A 21,797-nucleotide genomic window follows, 5' to 3' on the forward strand; every position below is an offset into this window, starting at 1 on the left:
AACCTGAAAGTCAAGAACTTATTATGATTGAGATAATGTACCCACTGACAAGAAATCAAAATATTTAGATTATCTAGTGACGTGTTTCTATTCATGCAGAATATTTAGATAATCACACCACACTGTTAGTCCACTTACTTAACCTTCTGTTGAACAATGGTGTTTTTCACCTCTACCAATGATGTTTTCTTTTACAGTGTACTTTAAATCAGATCGAGTGCTTCACCATAAATGAAACACACCTTCACTTCTTTGCCTAACATTTCCTACTTTAAAAAGTACAAATTTAATATTTTTAATGTATGAGAAGATAACAATAAGGCTTCTCAAATTTACTAAAACAAAATATGATGTTTAAGAAAAAAAGAACAAGATTATATTGAAATTTAAATGTTATAAGGACACACATGCATTAATCAAAACATGTTAAGGATGTATATCTACAAACCAGAAAAGACTAGTACTGTTCAACAGTCATAAAAGTTTAAATAGAAAACAAGGTTATACAGACCATGCTCATCTTGCTAAAAATGCCTTCCTACTCGAATCATCAGAGGACTTACCTTCCAGATTCACTGAATTCTTAAATAAGGGTATAGGGTTGTCTAAGAGGTCTTTTTCCTGAGACATCAGTTGTTAACAGGGAATGAGCAATGAATAGGTATGAAAGGGGAGACGGGCAACATTTGATTCCTGAATTCTCCTTCTATCTGTGCCTCTTCCCTGATTTGTTCCATGAATGTAAGCTTTAGGCTCAATCCTCTAGACACAGAGTGTTAATACTGTTCCATATTTTACTATCCTAGTAGAAAAGACTTTCCAAGTATTCATCAGAATGGATTAAAAACATCCACCAAAGACACAGGTTCATAGTTTCATGAGTCTTCTCTTTATGTGGACTCATGAATAGAAGGGTGAAACCCTTCAGGGAGATCCCTGAGTCAAATGTAAACTATTCTCTTAGAGACTACATCAGAATTTTCAAGAGAAATGGATTTCTGGTAAGTTTATAAATTAAAATCCAAATGAGACCTCTGTTTGCTTCCCCCATTTTTCAGGTCTACTTGAATCTGTGAGATTGTTTTTTATTCTATGATCTAAAGCAAAGTCACAGGAATTCATGGAGTCCAGGAGTCTGAATAACTAATCAAAGAGAATGAGGGTTTCAATGAGGTTCCTGGGTCCCAGGTTTGCTAAGTCCCAAAGTCAGTATTTATATTATTGGTGCTGCAGGTGTGAATGAAAAAGGAGATGAAAGGAAACATTCTGTAGCCTAAAGCTCCCATTATCGAGTATAATTACCAGCATCTTAAAAAAAATCTATCTCAATATTAAGTATAATTCTTTATCAAGGAATGCAAATTTACAAATAAAAATGTATCCAATTATCAAAATGTGCTAATGAAAGGTAATCACAATTTATTTTCATGACAATGAAAAGTCTTTATTATCATGAATAATATTTTGTGATTAAAATTAATCTAACAATGAATATTGGTTTAACAAAGAATTATAATTTAATCTGCTTTTTTTTCTGTTAATTGAAAATTATTTTTTCTCACCTACTATATCATAATTATGGTTTCTCCTCCTTCTTCTCAACCCTATTTTTCCTCACCTTCCACAACCTGCAGATCTACTTCCTTTCTGCCTCTAATTAGAATACAATCAGGCAGCTAAGAGCCAGGACAGTTTCACAGCCCTCACACACAAACTTGCCCTCAGACAACTGGTCCATCAGTAGCACTATCCCTTCTAAATCCTTAGCCGACAGGTGAGACTCTACTACCTTCCGCATTGTCTATCCAAGGAGAGATCCAACAGAATGCACAGTGCTGAGGAGCCACAGTGCAGTCTGGGAATGGACCCTTCTAGTCTCCATCTGTGCCAGAGCTGGGTTTTTCCCCACAGCATTATGGACAATAAAACTGTACACAGAGAGCTGGTCTGCAAGGAGCACTCTCCCTACTAAACCCACAGCCCACAGGAGATATCACACTTTCTCCCCACTGACTATCTAAGGAAACATATACTGGGAGCACATGGGCACAGAAGATGTAGCACAGCCTAGGACAGGACCCTTCCAGTCTCCATCTAAGCCCAGAGCAGGGGTTGCCCCATAGCTCTCTGACCCAAAACATGCCCACAGACAGCTGGTCTTTCAGGAACTCTCTCACTCCAAAGATCACAGGCTCAAAGGCTCACAGATCCACAGGACAGAGAAGCTCCAGTCAAGGACGGCAAGACCAACTAACATAAGAGATAACCAGATAGCGAGAGGCAAGCACAGGAATCTTAGCAACAGAAATTTCTAAAGCTCAAAACATTTATTACACTGCACACGATAATAGTAGGAGACTTCAACATACCACTTTCATCAATGGACAGATCATGGAAACAGAAAATAAATGTAGACACAGTGAAAATAACAGAAACTTGGAACCAAATGGATCTATAGAACATTTCATCCTAAAACAAAAGAATATACCTTCTTCTCAATACTTCATCATACCTTCTCTGAAATTGACTATATATTTGGTCACAAAACAGGCCTTAATAGATACAAGGATATTGACATAATCCCATGCATTCTATCAGGTCACCATGGACTGAGGCTGGTCTTTAATAACAACAAAAACATGAGAAAGCCCACATACACGTGGAAGCTGAATATTGCTCTTCTCAATGACAACATGGTCAAGGAAGAAATAAAGAAATTAAAGTTTTTTTTTAGAATGTAATGAAAATGAAGACACAACATACCCAAACTTATGGGAAACAGTGAAAGCTGTTCTAAGAGGAAAACACATAGCTCTGAGTGCCTGCAAAAAGAAACAGGAGAGAGCATACATCAGCAGCTGGACAACATACCTAAAAGCTCTAGAATAAAAAGAAGCAAATACATCCAAGAAGAGTACAAGGCAAGAAATAATCAAAACCATACAAAGAAAGAGAACTTCAGACCAATTTCCCTCATATATCGATACAAAAATACTCAATAAAATTTTCACAAACTGAATCCAAGAATACATCAAACTGATCATTCACCATGATCATGTAGAAGTCATCCCAGGGATGCAATGATGATTTAGTAGATGGAAATCCATCAACATAATCCACTAGTAAAGAAACTTAAAGGAAAGCTGACATGATATCCACAGATGCTGAGAAAGCTTTTGAAAATACTCAATACACAGGAAAACACACTTGGTATGCACTCATTGATAAGTGGATATTAGCCAAAAGGCCCGAATTACCCATGATGCAATCTACAGACCACAGAAAGTTCAAGAAGAAGGATGATCAAAGTGCAGATATTCACACTCCTTCTTAAAAGGGGAAAAATATTCATAGGAGAGGATATGGAATTATAGTTTAGAGCAGTGACTCAAGGAATGGCCAATCAGAGTCTGACACACATGTGGCCCTTATATATACAGCCACCGAAACTAGATAAGATTGATGAAGCTAAAAAATGCATGCTGAAAGGGACTGTATATAGTTCTCTCCTGAGAGACATATCCAGAGCACGTCCAATACAGAGGTCAATGCTAGCTGCAGACCACCGAACTGAGAATAGGACCCCCTTGGTGGGGGGATTAGAGGAAGTATTAAAACAGTTGAAGGAGTTTGCAACCCCATAAAAACAACAATGCCAACCAGCTAGAGGTTACGTGAACTAAACCACTACCAAAAGACTACACATGGACTGACCCAGGGCTCCAACTGTATATGTAGCAGAGGATAGCCTTGTTGGGGCCCAGTGGAAGGGAAAGCCCTTGTGCAGGGGAATACCCATATGGGGGAGAGGTAGAGGAGGGAATGGGGGCTTATGGACAGTAAACCCGGAAAGGGACTAACATTTGAAATGTAAGTAAAGAAATATATAATAAAAAATTCAAAAAAAGAAAAGTAAAGAAATATATAATAAAAAATTTTAAAAAAAGGAAAAATAGTAGCTTATTTGAATTTCCTGGTTTGGATTATATAGTGATACTTTTATTTTTTTATTTTCTTTCCATTTTTGATGTATTTATTCTTTGACCATCTCACACATACATATAATGAATTCCCATTGTTCTCTCCTCCATTATCCTTTGTCACATCACCACTCACCCCACTGAAAACCCTTCTACCCAGAACGCTCCCCAAAAAGCCACTACTTTAATGTCTTCTTTGTCTATTCAACCCACACATTTCTTTCTCTTTTTTTTAAACATTTTTTGATATTCCTTTATGTACATTTCAAATGTTATTCCCTTTCCTGGTTTCCAGTCCATAAGCCACCTATCCCCTACCCTCCCCTTCTTCTATCAGTGTGCTCCCTTCCATATCCAGCCCCCCCCCCTTTTCCTCCCTCTAGATATCCCCTTACACTGGGGGTCCAACCTTGGCAAGATCAAGGGATTCTCTTTCCACTGGTGGCCAAAAAGGCCAAGCTCTGCTACATATGCAGCTGGAGCCATAGGTCAGTCCATGTAGTCTTTGGGAGTGGTTTAGTCCCTGGAAACTCGGGTTGGTTTGCATTGTTGTTCTTTTTTTTTTTTTATTAACTTGAGTATTTCTTATTTACATTTCGAGTGTTATTCCCTTTCCCGGTTTCTAGGCCAACATCCCCCAACCCCTCCCCTTCCCCTTCTTTATGGGTGTTCTCCTCCCCATCCTCCCCACATTGCAGCCCTCCCCCCAACAATCACGTTCACTGGGGGGTTCAGTTTTAGCAGGACCCAAGGCTTCCCCTTCCACTGGTGATCTTAGTAGGATATTCATTGCTACCTAGGAGGTCAGAGTCCAGTGTCAGTACATGTATAGTCTTTAGGTAGTGGCTTAGTCCCTGGAAGCTCTAGTTACTTGGCATTGTTGTTCATATGGGGTCTCGAGCCCCTTCAAGCTCTTCCAGTTCTTTCTCTGTTTCCTTCAATGCGGGTCCTGTTTTCAGTTCAGTGGTTTGCTGCTAGCATTCGCCTCTGTATTTGCTGTATTCTGGCTGGGTCTCTCAGGAGAGATCTACATCCAGCTGCTGTCTGCCTGCACTTCTTTGCTTCATCCATCTTGTCTAATTGGGTGGCTCTATATGTATGGGCCACATTTGGGGCAGGCTCTGAATGGGTGTTCCTTCTGTGTCTGTTTTAATCTTTGCCTCTCTATTCCCTGCCAAGGGTATTCTTGTTCCTCTTTTAAAGAAGGAGTGAAGCATTCACATTTTGATCATCCGTCTTGAGTTTTATGTGTTCTAGGCATCTAGGGTAATTCAAGCATTTGGGCTAATAGCCACTTATCAATGAATACATACCATGTGTGTTTTTCTGTGATTGGGTTACCTCACTCAGGATGATATTTTCCAGTTCCAACCATTTGCCTACGAATTTCATAAACTCGTTGTTTTTGATAGCTGAGTAATATTCCATTGTGTAGATGTACCACATTTTCTGTATCCATTCCTCTGCTGAAGGGCATCTGGGTTCTTTCCAGCTTCTGACTATTATAAATAAGGCTGCTATGAACATAGTGGAGCATGTTTCTTTGTTATATGTTGGGGCATCTTTTGGGTATATGCCCAGGAGAGGCATAGCTGGGTCCTCAGGTAGTTCAATGTCCAATTTTCTGAGGAACCTCCAGACTGGTTTCCAGAATGGTTGTACCGGTCTGCAATCCTACCAACAATGGGGGATTCCTCTTTCTGCACATCCTCGCCAGGATTTGCTGTCACCTGAGTTTTTGTGCTTAGCCATTCTCACTGGTGTGAGGGGAAATCTCAGTGTTGTTTTGATTTGCATTTTCCTTATGACTAAAGATGTTGAACATTTCTTTACGTTTTTCTCAGCCATTCAGCATTCCTCAGCTGTGAATTCTTGTTTAGCTCTGAACCCCATTTTTTAATAAGGGTATTTTTCTCCCTGCGTTCTAACTTCTTGAGTTCTTTGTATATTTTGGATATAAGACCTCTATCTCTTGTAGGATTGCTAAAGATTTTTACGCAATCTGTAGGTTGCTGTTTTGTTCTAACCACAGTGTCCTTTGCCTTACAGAAGCTTTACAGTTTCATGAGATCCCATTTGTCGATTCTTTATCTTAGAGCATAAGCCATTGGTGTTTTGTTCAGGAATTTTTTTTCCAGTGCCCATGTGTTTGAGATGCTGCCCTAGTTTTTCTTCTATTAGTTTGAGTGTATCTGGTTTGATGTGGATGTCCTTCATCCACTTGGACTCAGGCTTTGTACAGGGTGAAAAGCATGGATCGATCTGCATTCTTCTACATGTTGACCTCCAGTTGAACCAGCACCATTTGCTGAAAATGCTATCGTTTTTCCATTTGATGGTTTTGGCTCCTTTGTCAAAAATCAAGTGACCATAGGTGTGTGGGTTCATTTCTGGGTCTTCAATTCTGTTCCATTGGTCTATCTGTCTGTCTCCGTACCAATACCATGCAGTTTTTTATCACTATTTCTCTGTAATACTGCTTGAGTTCAGCGATAGTGATTCCCCCTGAAGTCTTTTATTGTTGAGGATAGTTTTAGCTATCCTGGGTTTTTTTGTTATTCCAGATGAATTTGCAAATTTTTCTGTCTAACTCTTGGAAGAAATGGATTGGTATTTTGATGGGGATTGCATTGAATCTGTAGATTGCTTTTGGTAAAATGGCCATTTTTACTAAATTAATCCTGCCAATCCATGAGCATGGGAGATCTTTCCATCTTCTGAGTCTTCCTCAATTTCTTTCTACAGAGTCTTGAAGTTCTTATTGTACAGATCTTTTACTTGCTTGGTTAATGTCACACCAAGGTACTTTATATTATTTGGGTATATTATGAAGGGTGTCATTTCCCTAATTTCTTTCTCGGCTTGTTTCTCTTTTGTGTAGAAGAAAGCTACTGATTTATTTGGGTTAATTTTATACCCAGCCACTTTGCTGAAGTTGTTTATCAGCTGTAGTAGTTCTCTGGTAGAACTTTTGGGATCACTTAAATATACTATCAACATCTGCAAATAGTGATATTTTGACTTCTTCTTTTCCGATCTGTATCCCCTTGATCTACTTTTGTTGTCTGATTGCTCTGGCTAGAACTTCAAGAACTATATTGATTAAGTAGGGAGAGAATGGGCAGCCTTGTCTAGTCCCTGATTTTAGTGGGATTGCTTCAAGTTTCTCTCCATTTAGTTTAACGTTAGCAACTGGTTTGCTGAATATGGCTTTTACTGTTTAGGTATGGGCCTTTAATTCCTATTCTTTCCAGGACTTTAATCATGAAGGGGTGTTGAATTTTGTCAAATGCTTTCTCAGCATCTAATGAAATGATCATGTGGTTTTGTTCTTTCAGTTTGTTTATATAATGGATCACGTTGATGGTTTTCCCTATATTAAACCATCCCTGCATGCCTAGGATGAAGCCTACTTGATCATGGTGGATGATTGTTTTAATGTTCTCTTGGATTCAGTTTCCAGAATTTTTTTTTATTTATAATACATTTTATTTATTTATTTTTTTTATTAACTTGAGTATTTCTTATATACATTTCGAGTGTTATTCCCTTTCCCGGTTTCCGGGCAAACATCCCCCTCCCCCCTCCCCTTCCTTATGGGTGTTCCCCTCCCAACCCTCCCCCCATTGCCGCCCTCCCCCCATAGACTAGTTCACTGGGGATTCACTCTTAGCAGGACCCAGGGTTTCACCTTCCACTGGTGCTCTTACTAGGATATTCATTGCTACCTATGGGGTCAGAGTCCAGGGTCAGTCCATGTATAGTCTTTAGGTAGTGGCTTAGTCCCTGGAAGCTCTGGTTGCTTGGCATTGTTGTACTTTTGGGGTCTCGAGCCCCTTCAAGCTCTTCCAGTTCTTTCTCTGATTCCTTCAATAGGGGACCTATTCTCAGTTCAGTGGTTTGCTGCTGGCATTCGCCTCTATATTTGCTGTATTCTGGCTGTGTCTCTCAGGAGCGATCTACATCCGGCTCCTGTCGGTCTGCACTTCTTTGCTTCATCCATCTTGTCTAGTTGGGTGGCTGTATATGTATGGGCCACATGTGGGGCAGGCTCTGAATGGGTGTTCCTTCAGTCTCTGTTTTAATCTTTGCCTCTCCCTTCCCTGCCAAGGGTATTCTTTTTCCTCATTTAAAGAAGGAGTGAAGCATTCACATTTTGATCATCCGTCTTGAGTTTCGTTTGTTCTAGGGATCTAGGGTAATTCAAGCATTTGGGCTAATAGCCATTTATCAATGAGTGCATACCATGTATGTCTTTCTGTGATTGGGTTAGCTCACTCAGGATGATATTTTCCAGTTCCAACCATTTGCCTACGAATTTCATAAACTCGTTGTTTTTGATAGCTGAGTAATATTCCATTGTGTAGATGTACCACATTTTCTGTATCCATTCCTCTGTTGAAGGGCATCTGGGTTCTTTCCATTTTCTGGCTATTATAAATAAGGCTGCGATGAACATAGTGGAGCACGTGTCTCTTTTATATGTTGAGGCATCTTTTGGGTATATGCCCAAGAGAGGTATAGCTGGATCCTCAGGCAGTTCAATGTCCAATTTTCTGAGGAACCTCCAGACTGATTTCCAGAATGGTTTTACCAGTCTGCAATCCCACCAACAATGGAGGAGTGTTCCTCTTTCTCCACATCCTCGCCAGCATCTGCTGTCACCTGAGTTTTTGATCTTAGGCAATCGCACTGGTGTGAGGTGAAATCTCAGGGTTGTTTTGATTTGCATTTCCCTTATGACTAAAGATGTTGAACATTTCTTTAGGTGTTTCTCAGCCATTCGGCATTCCTCAGCTGTGAATTATTTGTTTAGCTCTGAACCCCATTTTTTAATAGGGTTATTTGATTCCCTGCGGTCTAACTTCTTGAGTTCTTTGTATATTTTGGATATAAGGCCTCTATCTGTTGTAGGATTGGTAAAGATCTTTTCCCAATCTGTTGGTTGCTGTTTTGTCCTAACCACAGTGTCCTTTGCCTTACAGAAGCTTTGCAGTTTTATGAGATCCCATTTGTTGATTCTTGATCTTAGAGCATAAGCCATTGGTGTTTTGTTCAGGAAATTTTTTCCAGTGCCCATGTGTTCCAGATGCTTCCCTAGTTTTTCTTCTATTAGTTTGAGTGTGTCTGGTTTGATGTGGAGGTCCTTGATCCACTTGGACTTAAGCTTTGTACAGGGTGATAAGCATGGATCGATCTGCATTCTTCTACATGTTGCCCTCCAGTTGAACCAGCACCATTTTCTGAAAATGCTATCTTTTTTCCATTGGATGGTTTTGGCTCCTTTGTCAAAAATCAAGTGACCATAGGTGTGTGGGTTCATTTCTGGGTCTTCAATTCTATTCCATTGGTCTATCTGTCTGTCTCTGTACCAATACCATGCAGTTTTTATCACTATTGCTCTGTAATACTGCTTGAGTTCAGGGATAGTGATTCCCCCTGAAGTCCTTTTATTGTTGAGGATAGCTTTAGCTATCCTGGGTTTTTTGTTATTCCAGATGAATTTGCAAATTGTTCTGTCTAACTCTTTGAAGAATTGGATTGGTATTTTGATGGGGATTGCATTGAATCTGTAGATTGCTTTTGGTAAAATGGCCATTTTTACTATATTAATCCTGCCAATCCATGAGCATGGGAGATCTTTCCATCTTCTGAGGTCTTCTTCAATTTCTTTCCTCAGTGTCTTGAAGTTCTTATTGTACAGATCTTTTACTTGCTTGGTTAAAGTCACACCGAGGTACTTTATATTATTTGGGTCTATTATGAAGGGTGTCGTTTCCCTAATTTCTTTCTCGGCTTGTTTCTCTTTTGTATAGAGGAAGGCAACTGATTTATTTGAGTTAATTTTATACCCAGCCACTTTGCTGAAGTTGTTTATCAGCTTTAGTAGTTCTCTGGTGGAACTTTTGGGATCACTTAAATATACTATCATGTCATCTGCAAATAGTGATATTTTGACCTCTTCTTTTCCGATCTGTATCCCTTTGATCTCCTTTTGTTGTCTGATTGCTCTGGCTAGAACTTCAAGAACTATATTGAATAAGTAGGGAGAGAGTGGGCAGCCTTGTCTAGTCCCTGATTTTAGTGGGATTGCTTCAAGTTTCTCTCCATTTAGTTTAATGTTAGCAACTGGTTTGCTGTATATGGCTTTTACTATGTTTAGGTATGGGCCTTGAATTCCTATTCTTTCCAGGACTTTTATCATGAAGGGGTGTTGAATTTTGTCAAATGCTTTCTCAGCATCTAATGAAATGATCATGTGGTTCTGTTCTTTCAGTTTCTTTATATAATGGATCACGTTGATGGTTTTCCGTATATTAAACCATCCCTGCATGCCTGGGATGAAGCCTACTTGATCATGGTGGATGATTGTTTTGATGTTCTCTTGGATTCAGTTTCCAGAATTTTATTGAGTATTTTTATGTCGATATCATAAGGGAAATTTGTCTGAAGTTCTCTTTCTTTGTTGAGTCTTTGTGTGGTTTAGGTATAAGAGTAATTGTGGCTTCATAGAAGGAATTCGGTAGTGCTCCATGTGTTTCAATTTTGTGGAATAGTTTGGATATATTGGTATGAGGTCTTCTATGAAGGTCTGATAGAATTCTGCATGAAACCCGTCTGGACCTGGACTCTTTTTGATTGGGAGACCTTTAATGACTGCTTCTATTTCCTTAGGAGTTATGGAGTTGTTTAACTGGTTTATCTGTTCCTGATTTAACTTCAGTACCTGGAATCTGTCTAGGAAATTGTCCATTTCCCCCAGATTTTCAAGTTTTGTTGAATATAGGCTTTTATAGTAAGATCTGATGATTTTTTGAATTTCCTCTGAATCTGTAGTTATGTATCCCTTTTCTTTTCTGATTTTGTTAATTTGGACACACTCTCTGTGTCCTCTCGTTAGTCTGGCTAAGGGTTTATCTATCTCGTTGATTTTCTCAAAGAACCAACTTTTGGTTCTGTTGATTCTTTCTATGGTCCTTTTTGTTTCCACTTGGTTGATTTTGGCTCTGTGTTTGATTATTTCCTGCCTTCTATTCCTCCTGGGTGTATTTGTTTCTTTTTGTTCTAGAGCTTTAGGTGTGCTGTCAAGCTGATGACATATGTTCTTTCCTGTTTCTTTCTGCAGGCACTCAGACCTATGAGTTTTCCTCTTAGCACAGCTTTCATTGTGTCCCATAAGTTTGGGTATGTTGTACCTTCATATTCATTAAATTCTTATGGGGCTGCAAGCCACTTCAGTTTTTTCAATCCTTTCTCTAATTTCTCCAACGGGGGTTCTGTTTTCAGTTCAGTAGTTTGCTGCTAGCATTTGACATGCCCTTGATGTGTGTCTCAGGAGAAATCTATATCTGGTTCCCGTCAACATGCACTTCTTAGCTTCATCAATCTCATCTAGTTTTGGTGGCTGTATATATATGGGCCACATGTGGGGCAGGCTCTGAATGTCCATTCCTTCAGTCTCTGCTCTAAACTTTGATTCTGTACCCCCTACTATGAATATTTTTGTTCCCCTTTTTAAGAAGGAGTGAACGAACTATCTTCATTTTGGTCATCCCTCTTCTTGAGCTTCATGTGGTCCCTGGACTGCATCTTTAGTAATTCGAGCTTCTTGGCGAATATCCACTTATCAATAACTGCATACCATTTGTTTTTTCTGTGATTGAGTAACTTCATTCATGATGATATTTTCTAGTTCGTTCTATTTTCCTATGAATTTCATGAAGTCATTTTTTTTACAGCTGAGTAGTAGGCCATTGTGTAGATGTACCATATTTTTTGAAACCAGTCCTCCAGTGAAAGGCATCTGGGTTCTTTCCAGCTTCTGGCTATTATAAATAAGGCTGCCATGAACATAGTGGAGCATACATCTTTGTTGTATGCTGGATCATCATTTGGGTATATGCCCAAGAGAAGTATAGGTGGGTCCTCAGGTAATGCAATGTCTAATTTTCTGAGGGCCTTCCAGTCTGATATCCAAAGTGTTCTTCCTCACTTTTTCTTCTATAAATTTCAGTGTATCTTGTTTGACATGGAGTTCCTTGATCCACTCGAACTTAAGTTTTGTAATCCCACCAACAATGGAGGAGTGTTCCTCTTTCTCCACATCCTCGCCAGAATCTGCTGTCACCTGAGTTTTTATCATAGCCATTCTGACTGGTATGAGGTGGAATCTTAGGTTGTTTTGATTTGCATTTCCCTGATGATTAAGGATGTTTTGCATTTCTTTAGGTACTTCTCAGGCACTTGCTATTCCTCAGGAGAGAATGTTTTGTTTAGCTCTGTGCCCCATTTTTCCTGGGGTTATTTGGCTGTCAGGATTCTATCTTCTTGAATTCTTTGTATATTTTAGATATTAGCCCTCTACTGAATATAGGATTGGTAAAGGTAATTTCCCAATTTGTTGTTTGCTGTTTTGTCCTTATGACAGTGTGTTTTTCCTTACAGAAGCTTTGCAGTATTATGAGGTCGCATTGTCAATTCTTCACCGTAGAGCATGGTGGTTTTTTTTCCAGGAAATTTTCCCCAGTGCCCATGTATTCAAAACTCTTCCTCACTTTTTCTTCTATAAATTTCAGTGTATCTTGTTTGACATGGAGGTCCTTGATCCACTTGAACTTAAGTTTTGTAAGGGCCATAAGAATGGATTGATTTGCATTCTTCTACATGCTGACCTCCAGTTCAGCCAGCACCATTTGCTGAAAAAAATCTTTTCTTCAATTCTATTCCGCAGATCTACCTGCCTGTTTCTATACTAATACCATACAGGTTTTATCACTATTGCTCTGTAATACTGCTTGCAGTCAGAGGTGGTGATTCTCCCAGAAGTTCTTTTATTGTTGAGCATAGTTTTCACTATCCTGGGTTTTTGTTATTCCAAATGAATTTGCAAATTGCTATTTCTATCTCTGTGAAGAATTGGGTTTGAATTTTGATGGGGATTGCATTGACTCTTTTGGTAAAATGGCTATTTTTACTCTATTAATTCTGCAAATCCATGAGCATGGGAGATCTTTCCATCTTCTGAGATATTCAATTTCTTTCTTCACAGACTTGAAGTTCTTGTCATACAAATCTTTCCCTTACTTGCTTAAAGCCACACCGAGGTATTTTATATTATTTGCAACTCTTGTGAACTTTGTCATTTCCTTAATTTCTTTCTCAGCCTGTTTATCCTTTGAGTAGAAGAAGGCTACTGATTTTTTTGAGTTAAATTTATACCCAACCACTTTGCTGAAGTCGTTTTTCAGGCTTAGTAGTTCTCTGTTGGAACTTTTGAGTTCTCTTAAGTTTACTATCATATCATCTGCAAATAGTTATATTTTTACTTCTTCCTTTCCAATATGTATCCCTTTGACCTCCTTTCATTGTCTGATTGCTCTGGCTAGGACTTCGAATGTTGAATAAGTAGGGAGAGTGTGCAGTCTTGTCTCGTTCCTGGTTTTAATGGGATTGTTTCATGTTTCTCTCCATTTTGTCTGATGTTATGTACTGGTTTGCTTTATACTGGTTTTACTATATTTAGGTATGGGCCTTGAAAATCTGGTCTTTACAGGACTTGCATCATGAAGGGGTGTTGAATTTTGTCAAATGTTTCATAGCATCTAATGAAAAGATCATGTGGTTTTTATCTTTGAGTTTCCTTATAGAGTGGATTAAGTTGGTGCATTTCTGTACATCATATCATCCCTGCATCCCTAGGATGAAGCCTACTTGATCCTGATGGATGATCATTTTGATGTGTTCTTGGATTCGGTTTGAAGAATTTTCTTGAGTATTCTTGTCTCAACATTCATAACAGAAATTGGTCTGTAGTTCTTTTTCTTTGTTGGGTGATTTTGTGGTTTAGGTATAAACATAATTGTGGCTTCATAGAAGGAATTTTGTAGTGCTCTGTTTTTCTATTTTAGGGAGTAGTTTGGATAGTATTGGTATGAATGGAGGAATGTTCCTATTTCTCTACCAGCATCCGCCCTGAGTTTTTTTTAATGGATAATTTTTATTTGCATTTCAAATGTTATCCCCTTCCCCAGTTTCCTGGCCAGAAACCCCCTATTCCATCCTTTTCTCCCTTCTATGAAGATGTTCTCCCACCCATCAACCAACCCCTTCCCATCTCCCCATTCTGATATTCCCCTACACTGGAGGGTCGAGCCTTGGCAGGACCAAGGGCTTTTCCTCCCAGTGGTGCCCAACAAGGCCATCCTCTGCTAATTATGCAGCTGGAATCATGCATCTGTCCATGTGTACTCTTTGGATGGTTGTTTAATCCCTGGGAACTCTGGTTGGTTGGCATTGTTGTTCTTATGGGGCTGCAAACCTCTTCAGCTCCTTCAATCCTTTCTCCAACTCCCCCAACTGGGACCCCTTTCTCAGTTCAATAGTTGTCTGTAAGCATCCTCCTCTGCATTTGTTAGGTTATGGCAGAGCCTCTCAGAAGACAGCTATATCAGGCTACCACCAGCATGCACTTCTTGAAATCAGCAATATTGTCTGGGTTTTGTAGCTGTATGTATATGGGCTGGATTCCTGTTGGGCACTTTCTAAATGGTCTTTCCTTCAGTCTTTGCTCCAAACTTTGTCTCCATATTTACTCCTGTGAATATTTTTGTTCCCCATTTTAGGAATGACTGAAGCATCTGCATTTTTTGAATGTTTAAGGTTAGGAGCTTTTTACCCTTTGTATTTTCCTTGACTGTGTGTTGATATCTTCTATGGTATCTTCTGTACCTGAAATTATCTCCTCTATCTCTTGTATCCTGCTGGTGATGCTTGCATCTGTAACTCCCACCCTTTCCTATGTTTTCCATCTCCAGGGCTGTCTCCCTTTGTGTTGTCTTTAATGTTTCTATTTACATTTTCAGATCCTGGATGGTTGTGTTCAATTCTGTCACTTGTTTGATTGGCTTTTCCTCTATTTCTTTAAGGGTTTTTTTGTGTTCTCTCTTCATGGGTTTCTACTTGTTTATCTGTATTTCTTTTAATGGAGTTATTTATGTCCTTCAAGGCCTCTATCATCTCTATGCGATGAGAATTTAGATCTGAATCTTGCTTAATAGATGTATTGTGGTATCCAGGGCTTTCTGTAATGGGAGAAATGGGTTTTCATGCTGTGAGCAATATTGGTTTCTGTTGCTTATGTTCTTAAGCTTGCCTCTTGCCATCTACTTATCTCTGGTGTTAACTGGCCTATCTGTCCCTGGACTGTTCTTCCAGTGAGCCTCTGAGCTTGTGATTCTGTGAGACTGAATGAGTCAGAATCCCTGGGGTTTGAGCTTACTGGGGTGTGGTCCACGTGGATTGGGATCCAGAACAGAGGCTATACTCCAGGTACAGGTGTAAACCTCAAGGAATGCAGGTCTCTCACTGGGCAGGATATCTGCAATGCAGGGTCCATGGATCTGGTTCCACCAGGTATTGGGCTGGGGTTTGGGAGTCTCATCTGTGATTGTGGATGTGTCAGAATACCTGGTGATTGAAGTTGCAGGTTGTGTGTGGGTTGAGTTTGTTTGGATCCAGAGCAGAGCCTCTGATACTAGCACAGGGGCAAAAGGGAAATAGCACAGGTCTGGAATGAATTTTGGGTTTAAAACCTAACACTAATAACTTTAACCAAGGACTAAAATATGTTGACTAATTATACTGCTTTATTTGATATTTTAATTACTTATACTTTCTTTGTTCTCATGACTCCAAAATAATGAGTATATGCTGTTTTGTCTAAATATTTCTTTTGGCATACTTATATTGAACTCTGTATGTCCTGAAATTATGACAAACCTGTCACTTTCCCCACATTTTCCTGCTTTTTACTATGACCAACCAGCTAAAGTCCAGGAAGAGATTGACCGTGTGATTGGCAGACATCGCAGCCCCTGCATGCAGGATAGAAAACACATGCCCTACACAGATGCCATGATTCATGAGGTACAGAGATTCATTAACTTTGTCCCGACCAACCTGCCCCATGCAGTGACCTGTGACATTAAATTCAGGAACTACCTCATCCCGAAGGTAAGCTCCTTTCTTTGTTGAGCCTCCAAGTTCTTGATGCTTCTAGTTTCATAGTGTGGTACCAGTCCTCTGATATATCTGTGCCTGCCTTCATGATCCAAAGGGCAGCTCTACTGCAGCCACAGATATATTTTGTATTGACACCGCCACATTTGCTTAGCCTTCCACATACTGTTTTGCAAAGATTAGGTATTTCTCTGTGAATGTTTCACTATTTTGTCAATTTTCCAAAAGTCTTTTCTGAAATTTTTATGACTGTGAGAAATAAATCTCCAAGTTTGAAAACAAAATGAAATGCTGAATACTTTAATTTATCAATGCCATTCATTTATGTATTGGGGATGTTAATTTTCTCTATGCCTTGTTTCTTTGTCATAGAGCAGCCCATTCATATCTACTTAGAGTTTTCATGAATGGTAAATATACTTCTGTTATCATTTCTCTAAGTGCCTCTGACATTCTTTCTATCTGCTTAATTATTTATTCACTCTGTTGAATTTAAATTTATCCCAATGTAAATGTTTACTTATATTTATATGCATGTAAATGTATGTGGAATTTAAAGTGTTATGTGAGCTAATTCTTTTGTATGTACTTTTTGTATCCTGTGTTATTAGTTTCTCTTCGTTGTGACAAATTGATGTGCAGACCTGGTTCCCTTAGGCATGACTTGTATCATTTCTCATTAGGCTGAAAAATCATAATTTTAACATCTCCATATCAAATTTGATGTTTTAGAAATACACAGTCATGTTGATCAGATGAACATTTTTTAAGTCTGTTCTGTTTAAAGATATAAAGGACACTTTATTTTGGAACAAATTATGTATGAGTATGACCAAGAATACTTATCTATACTTTGGAATGATATTTCTATCCAAAGTCTCTACATTATTTCCAAAATTTTTCGCAGCAACATTTTAATGATTCTATGCCTTGTTTACTTTTCTTTTAAACTATTGACTGTATATTGTAGAAACATGGATGTACATTGGATATTTTCTGCTTTACGTTGCCTATGGCTTCTATCATAAGAAATCTCTGTTCTTATTTTTGCTTCCTTAAACTTGTTAGAATTTTGATACTAAAACTGAGATGGCTGCTTAAAACTAAGTTGAAAAATGTTCCCTGATGTGGTTCTGTTTTTATATATTTAATTTTTTGTAGTTACTTAATGTAAATTTCAAGACACTGAAAAAATTCTGATTGAGGATATGGTATTACAGATGAAAAATGCCAAAGTTTTATAATGATAACTCCATTCAGAAAGAGTTCAATGCTATCTCTTGGGCAATTTCATATTTTTAGGGAGTTGAGCCAAAATGATACAGGTAGAGTTCCCACTACTCACATCATGTGGTGCTGATGGAACTAACTTTGCCAGGTGGTAATGGGCCTTGCTGTGTAATGCCAGGCTTGGTATAAGTGTTAGGATACCAGTTTGCTCTCTTTAGCCAAATGATATTTTTGAGATATTGTTTTCACTTATTATAGTTGAGATCTATTGCTAATTTTCAAAACTTGTTTATGTTGTATGACCTTAGACCCATCTAAATGGTAAATAGAATGAAAAACAAGATAGGAATGACTTGTGTCATGATAGATTTCTTGAATTTAATGCCTAGCTTGAGGCTAGTGCTGCATCAGTTAAATTTCCCACCCTTTATACTGCTGTTGGCTCATGACATGATTGGTCTCTGTACTCCAGTGGAGTAGAATATTCCATTATTTTCTTTTTCAAATTTACCTGGTTTAGAAATAAGCATCGCTTCACAGCTGAAAAATGAGGTAATTGATTTGTTTGATAAAACTCAAGCCACTGCTCTTAGTAGAACTAATAGAATAAAGAAGAACCATTCATCTTTGCCATAATAAGCATAGTAGATTTCAGGCTTTCTTGACCATTAGGATTATGCTTCTTCTTCAGAAGCTCTGTCATGAGTAGCAGAGAAGTAATCACAGGCAGTGTGTAAACAAATGACTATGAATATAATATGTTCCATGCTTACTGAGACTTGGACTTAATTTTCACACAACTTAACAATGTATTCTTTCGGGATTTTAAATATTAAATATATTTATTTAAGCTGAATTCAAACACATGTGACAGGCTTGTGAGACCTGTGAACAGAACATTCTTAGAACATTTGCAATGATATGAGGTTACTTTGTGCTTTAGTTAAAGAGAATTTTTCAGTACAAGTTCCCAAAATTTCTGTGAATCTTCAGAAGTTTTATGATTTAGCTTCCATCAGGTTATGGCTATTAAGACTTACACTGTGTCTTATTTTGTTTTATTTTATTTTCTTCTTCTCCAACTCCTTCTATTTCTTCCCTTACTTTTCCCACATATCCCTCATCCTGCTTTACAATCACACACACACACACACACACACACACACACACACACAAACACACACATATATATGTATATCTGAGAATTTGCATCTGCACATTACTAAAGATCTATAAATTATATATATATATATATATATATATATATATATATATATATATATATATATATATATATGATAGCACACCTCTACTCTGGCACATATCCCCGCATTTACATTTATATGATATAAATATATAGACAGATGGATGAATAAATAGAGTACATGAAGGGGAAATGTAGTATTTGTCTTTCTATACACTTCCTAATGTGCTTAATGAATTTGGAACTCTCAACATATTATTCCTTTTGGACTCTGATTCATGTGATGTGTATGGAGTCAGATGTGATGAGCTAGAACAGTGAGTGCTACGAGAAGCAAGAGTCCAATCTACAGGAAAGGGAGAAGAAACTCAGAAATTTTCATTCAAGAACTCATGTGAAATGTTACTGGAAGGCACTTTGGCCACATCAGTATGACTGGCCTCAGATAAATTTCCACCCCCTCCTCCAATACTTTGTGCATTAAAATGTCACTGCCATTCTTTGTATTCAACTCCTTCTATATAGAAAAAGATGTGAATTATGTTATTTTCCTGGTAACTTTAGCCCTATGATTTCTTTGTAACTTGATGCTTCTGTGTATTGTTCTAGGGAACAAAAGTGTTAACATCACTGACATCAGTGCTGCATGACAGCAAGGAGTTCCCCAACCCAGAGATGTTTGACCCTGGCCACTTTCTAGATGAGAATGGAAACTTTAAGAAAAGTGACTACTTTTTGCCTTTCTCAGCAGGTAATAGAAACTCATTTTTATGGTTTCAGTGACATGAAGATCTGTGGAGACTTACACAGTGGCTCCCAATTCCTGAGAGACTTGCAATTTATACACAATTGAAAGCATACTTATCCATGTCTCAGTGTCATCCTAGAAGGCAAACTTCATTTACAATTTACTATCTCACTACAGAATTGAGGGAATCATAATTTAAATTCATATTTCTTGTGTCACTCACCTCCATGCTCAGTTAGCCAATATCAAGTATCAAAAATATAGAAACCCACAAGGGAGCCTCAAGTACACTCAGTATTCGCATGAATGACTACTACTTTTTAAACGTCTGCTGGAGAGGATAATGAAAAAGTCTCCAAGATCTCTGGGTTTTTGAGAAGATAGCAAATTTCTTGCTCAAACCTTAAATTTTACAACTGCAAAACATATCACCATCTTAATAATTGACTTCTTAGTTGTTTCAGAATATGGGTAATGGAGAATTATAAGGAGAAACTGCATATCAATGAGGAAGCATTAGATCAGAACCTTTCTATGTGAGTCGAATAACAGAAACTTCAAGATTATTATGAGATGATGGAGACTTTGTATTTATGCCATGATTTTCCACAGTGAAACCTTGGGAAATCACTGGGAACCTTGTTTTCCTCCATTCAAGCTGAGAGTTATGGATTTTGAGTCTAAACTTATTTTGTAGGGTCTGACTTCTGATATGCAGTTTCTTTCCTTGGGTTTGATTTTTGATAGTAAACATAGAATACTTCTTAAATATCCCAGACAGTTTGATTATAAATGTGAACTGTTACACTTTGCTAAAAAGTATTTGCAATTCTCTATATTATATTAGTTGAAAAACAAATTTGTTCTATCTTTGACTGTTTATCTAGTCCTTTCCCCTAGCCACCCAGCTAACTACCAATACAATGACTCACCATTCATTCATAATCTTATGGGTCAGATACAAGAATCGTGTATTGCACATTTAGGGATATTTAGTAATCTACTTTGACTTTTTTCTAGGAAAACGAGCTTGTGTTGGAGAGGGCCTGGCCCGCATGCAGTTGTTTCTATTCTTGACAACCATTTTACAGAACTTTAACCTGAAATCTCTGGTTCACCCAAAGGACATTGATACGATGCCAGTTCTGAATGGTTTTGCCTCTCTGCCACCCACTTACCAGCTCTGCTTCATTCCTTCCTGAATAGATCAGGCATTTTGGCTTCTACTGTGTTGCCTTCTGCAATCCCCTTCAGGTTTTTATCCAGTCCCTTCCCTCTATCATCCATCCTGACTCTTGTCTTAAGATCCAGAAAGCACATGCAGTTTCTGGAGTTATAGCACAAATCCACTTGTATTATCTCTTTCATATAACAATTTATGATCCCTTGTGTCATTGTGTATCCATTCCTGAGTTAAAATAAAGCTTCACTATAAAATAATAATTATCATAATTCCTAGTTATTTTTTATTTTGCATATTTTCAATAATATTTATACTTTATTTGTGTACCTGCTCTAAGACTTGCTTAAAATTTATGTAATAAATTGGCAACTTAACACATCCTTCAGGTCTACATCAAAAGAAGCATAGAGAATGCAAGAGAAACTGTTAGGGAATATATATTGTTTTCTAAACTGCTTTCAGCTGTATACAATCTCTAGCACACACACACACACACACACACACACACACGTGTGTATATATTGACACAGGGACAGTCAGATAGATCAGCGGACTAGAATTGAAGACCCAGAAATGAACCCACATACCTATGGTCACATGATCTTTGACAAAGGAGCTAAAACCATCCAATGGAAAAAAGATAGCTTTTTCAACAAATGGTGCTGTTTCAACTGGAGATCAGCATGTAGAAGCATGCAAATAGATCTATTCTTAACACCCGGTACAAATCTTAAGTCAAAGTAGATCAAGGACCTCCACATCAAACCAGATACTCTCAAACTAATAGAAGAAAAAGTGGGGAGGAGTCTCAATCATGTGGGTACTGTGGAAAATTTCCTCAACAAAACACAAATGGCTTAAGATTCAAAGATCCAGAATTGACAAATGGGACCTCATAAAACTGCAAAGCTTCTGTATGTCTAAGGGCACTGTCATTAAGACAAAACAGCAACCAACAGATTGGAAAATACCTTTACCAATACTGCATTTGATATAGGGCTAAAATCAAAAATATCCAAAGAATTCCAAAAGGTTATTTGACTCCAGAGAGCCAAATAACACTATCAGAAACTGGGGTATAGATCTAAACGAAGAATCTTCAGCTGATGAATATCGAATGAAAAGTACCTAAAGAAATGCTCAACATGCTTAGCCATCTGGGAAATGCAAATCAAAACAACCCTGACATTTCACCTCACATGAGTCAGAATGGCTAGGATAAAAACCTCAGGTGACAGCAGAAAGGGGAAAACTCCTCCATTTTTGGTGGGATTGTAAACTGGTACAACTCTGGAAATCACTCAGTATCTTCCTCAGAAATTGAGACACTCCACTACCTGAGGACCCAGCTATACCTCTCCTGGGCATATACCCAAAAGATACTCCAGCATACAATAAAGACACATGCTCCACTCTGTTCATAGCAGTCTTATT

The 21,797-nt window shown here is 38.2% G+C and overlaps 1 protein-coding gene across 4 annotated transcripts in view; it reads left to right on the forward strand.

Moving 5' to 3' along the window:
- Cyp2c7 (cytochrome P450, family 2, subfamily c, polypeptide 7) overlaps positions 1-20,623 on the forward strand; it is a 56,082-nt gene extending 35,459 nt beyond the window's left edge. Inside the window, exons 7-9 of one of the 4 annotated variants that reach the window (XR_015684655.1) lie at positions 15,805-15,992; positions 19,042-19,183; positions 20,201-20,623. Coding sequence is in view for 3 of the 4 variants with exons in the window: in NM_017158.2 (NP_058854.1) it covers positions 15,805-15,992; positions 19,042-19,183; positions 20,201-20,382 (512 nt within the window). In the remaining variant the exon portion in view is untranslated. 4 annotated transcript variants of the gene reach the window in all.
- Positions 20,624-21,797: the final 1,174 nt, after the last annotated feature.

This window comes from Rattus norvegicus, chromosome 1, assembly GCF_021556685.1.
Source record: "Rattus norvegicus strain SHRSP/BbbUtx chromosome 1, alternate assembly SHRSP_T2T, whole genome shotgun sequence".
In the NCBI taxonomy this organism is placed as follows: domain Eukaryota; kingdom Metazoa; phylum Chordata; class Mammalia; order Rodentia; family Muridae; genus Rattus; species Rattus norvegicus.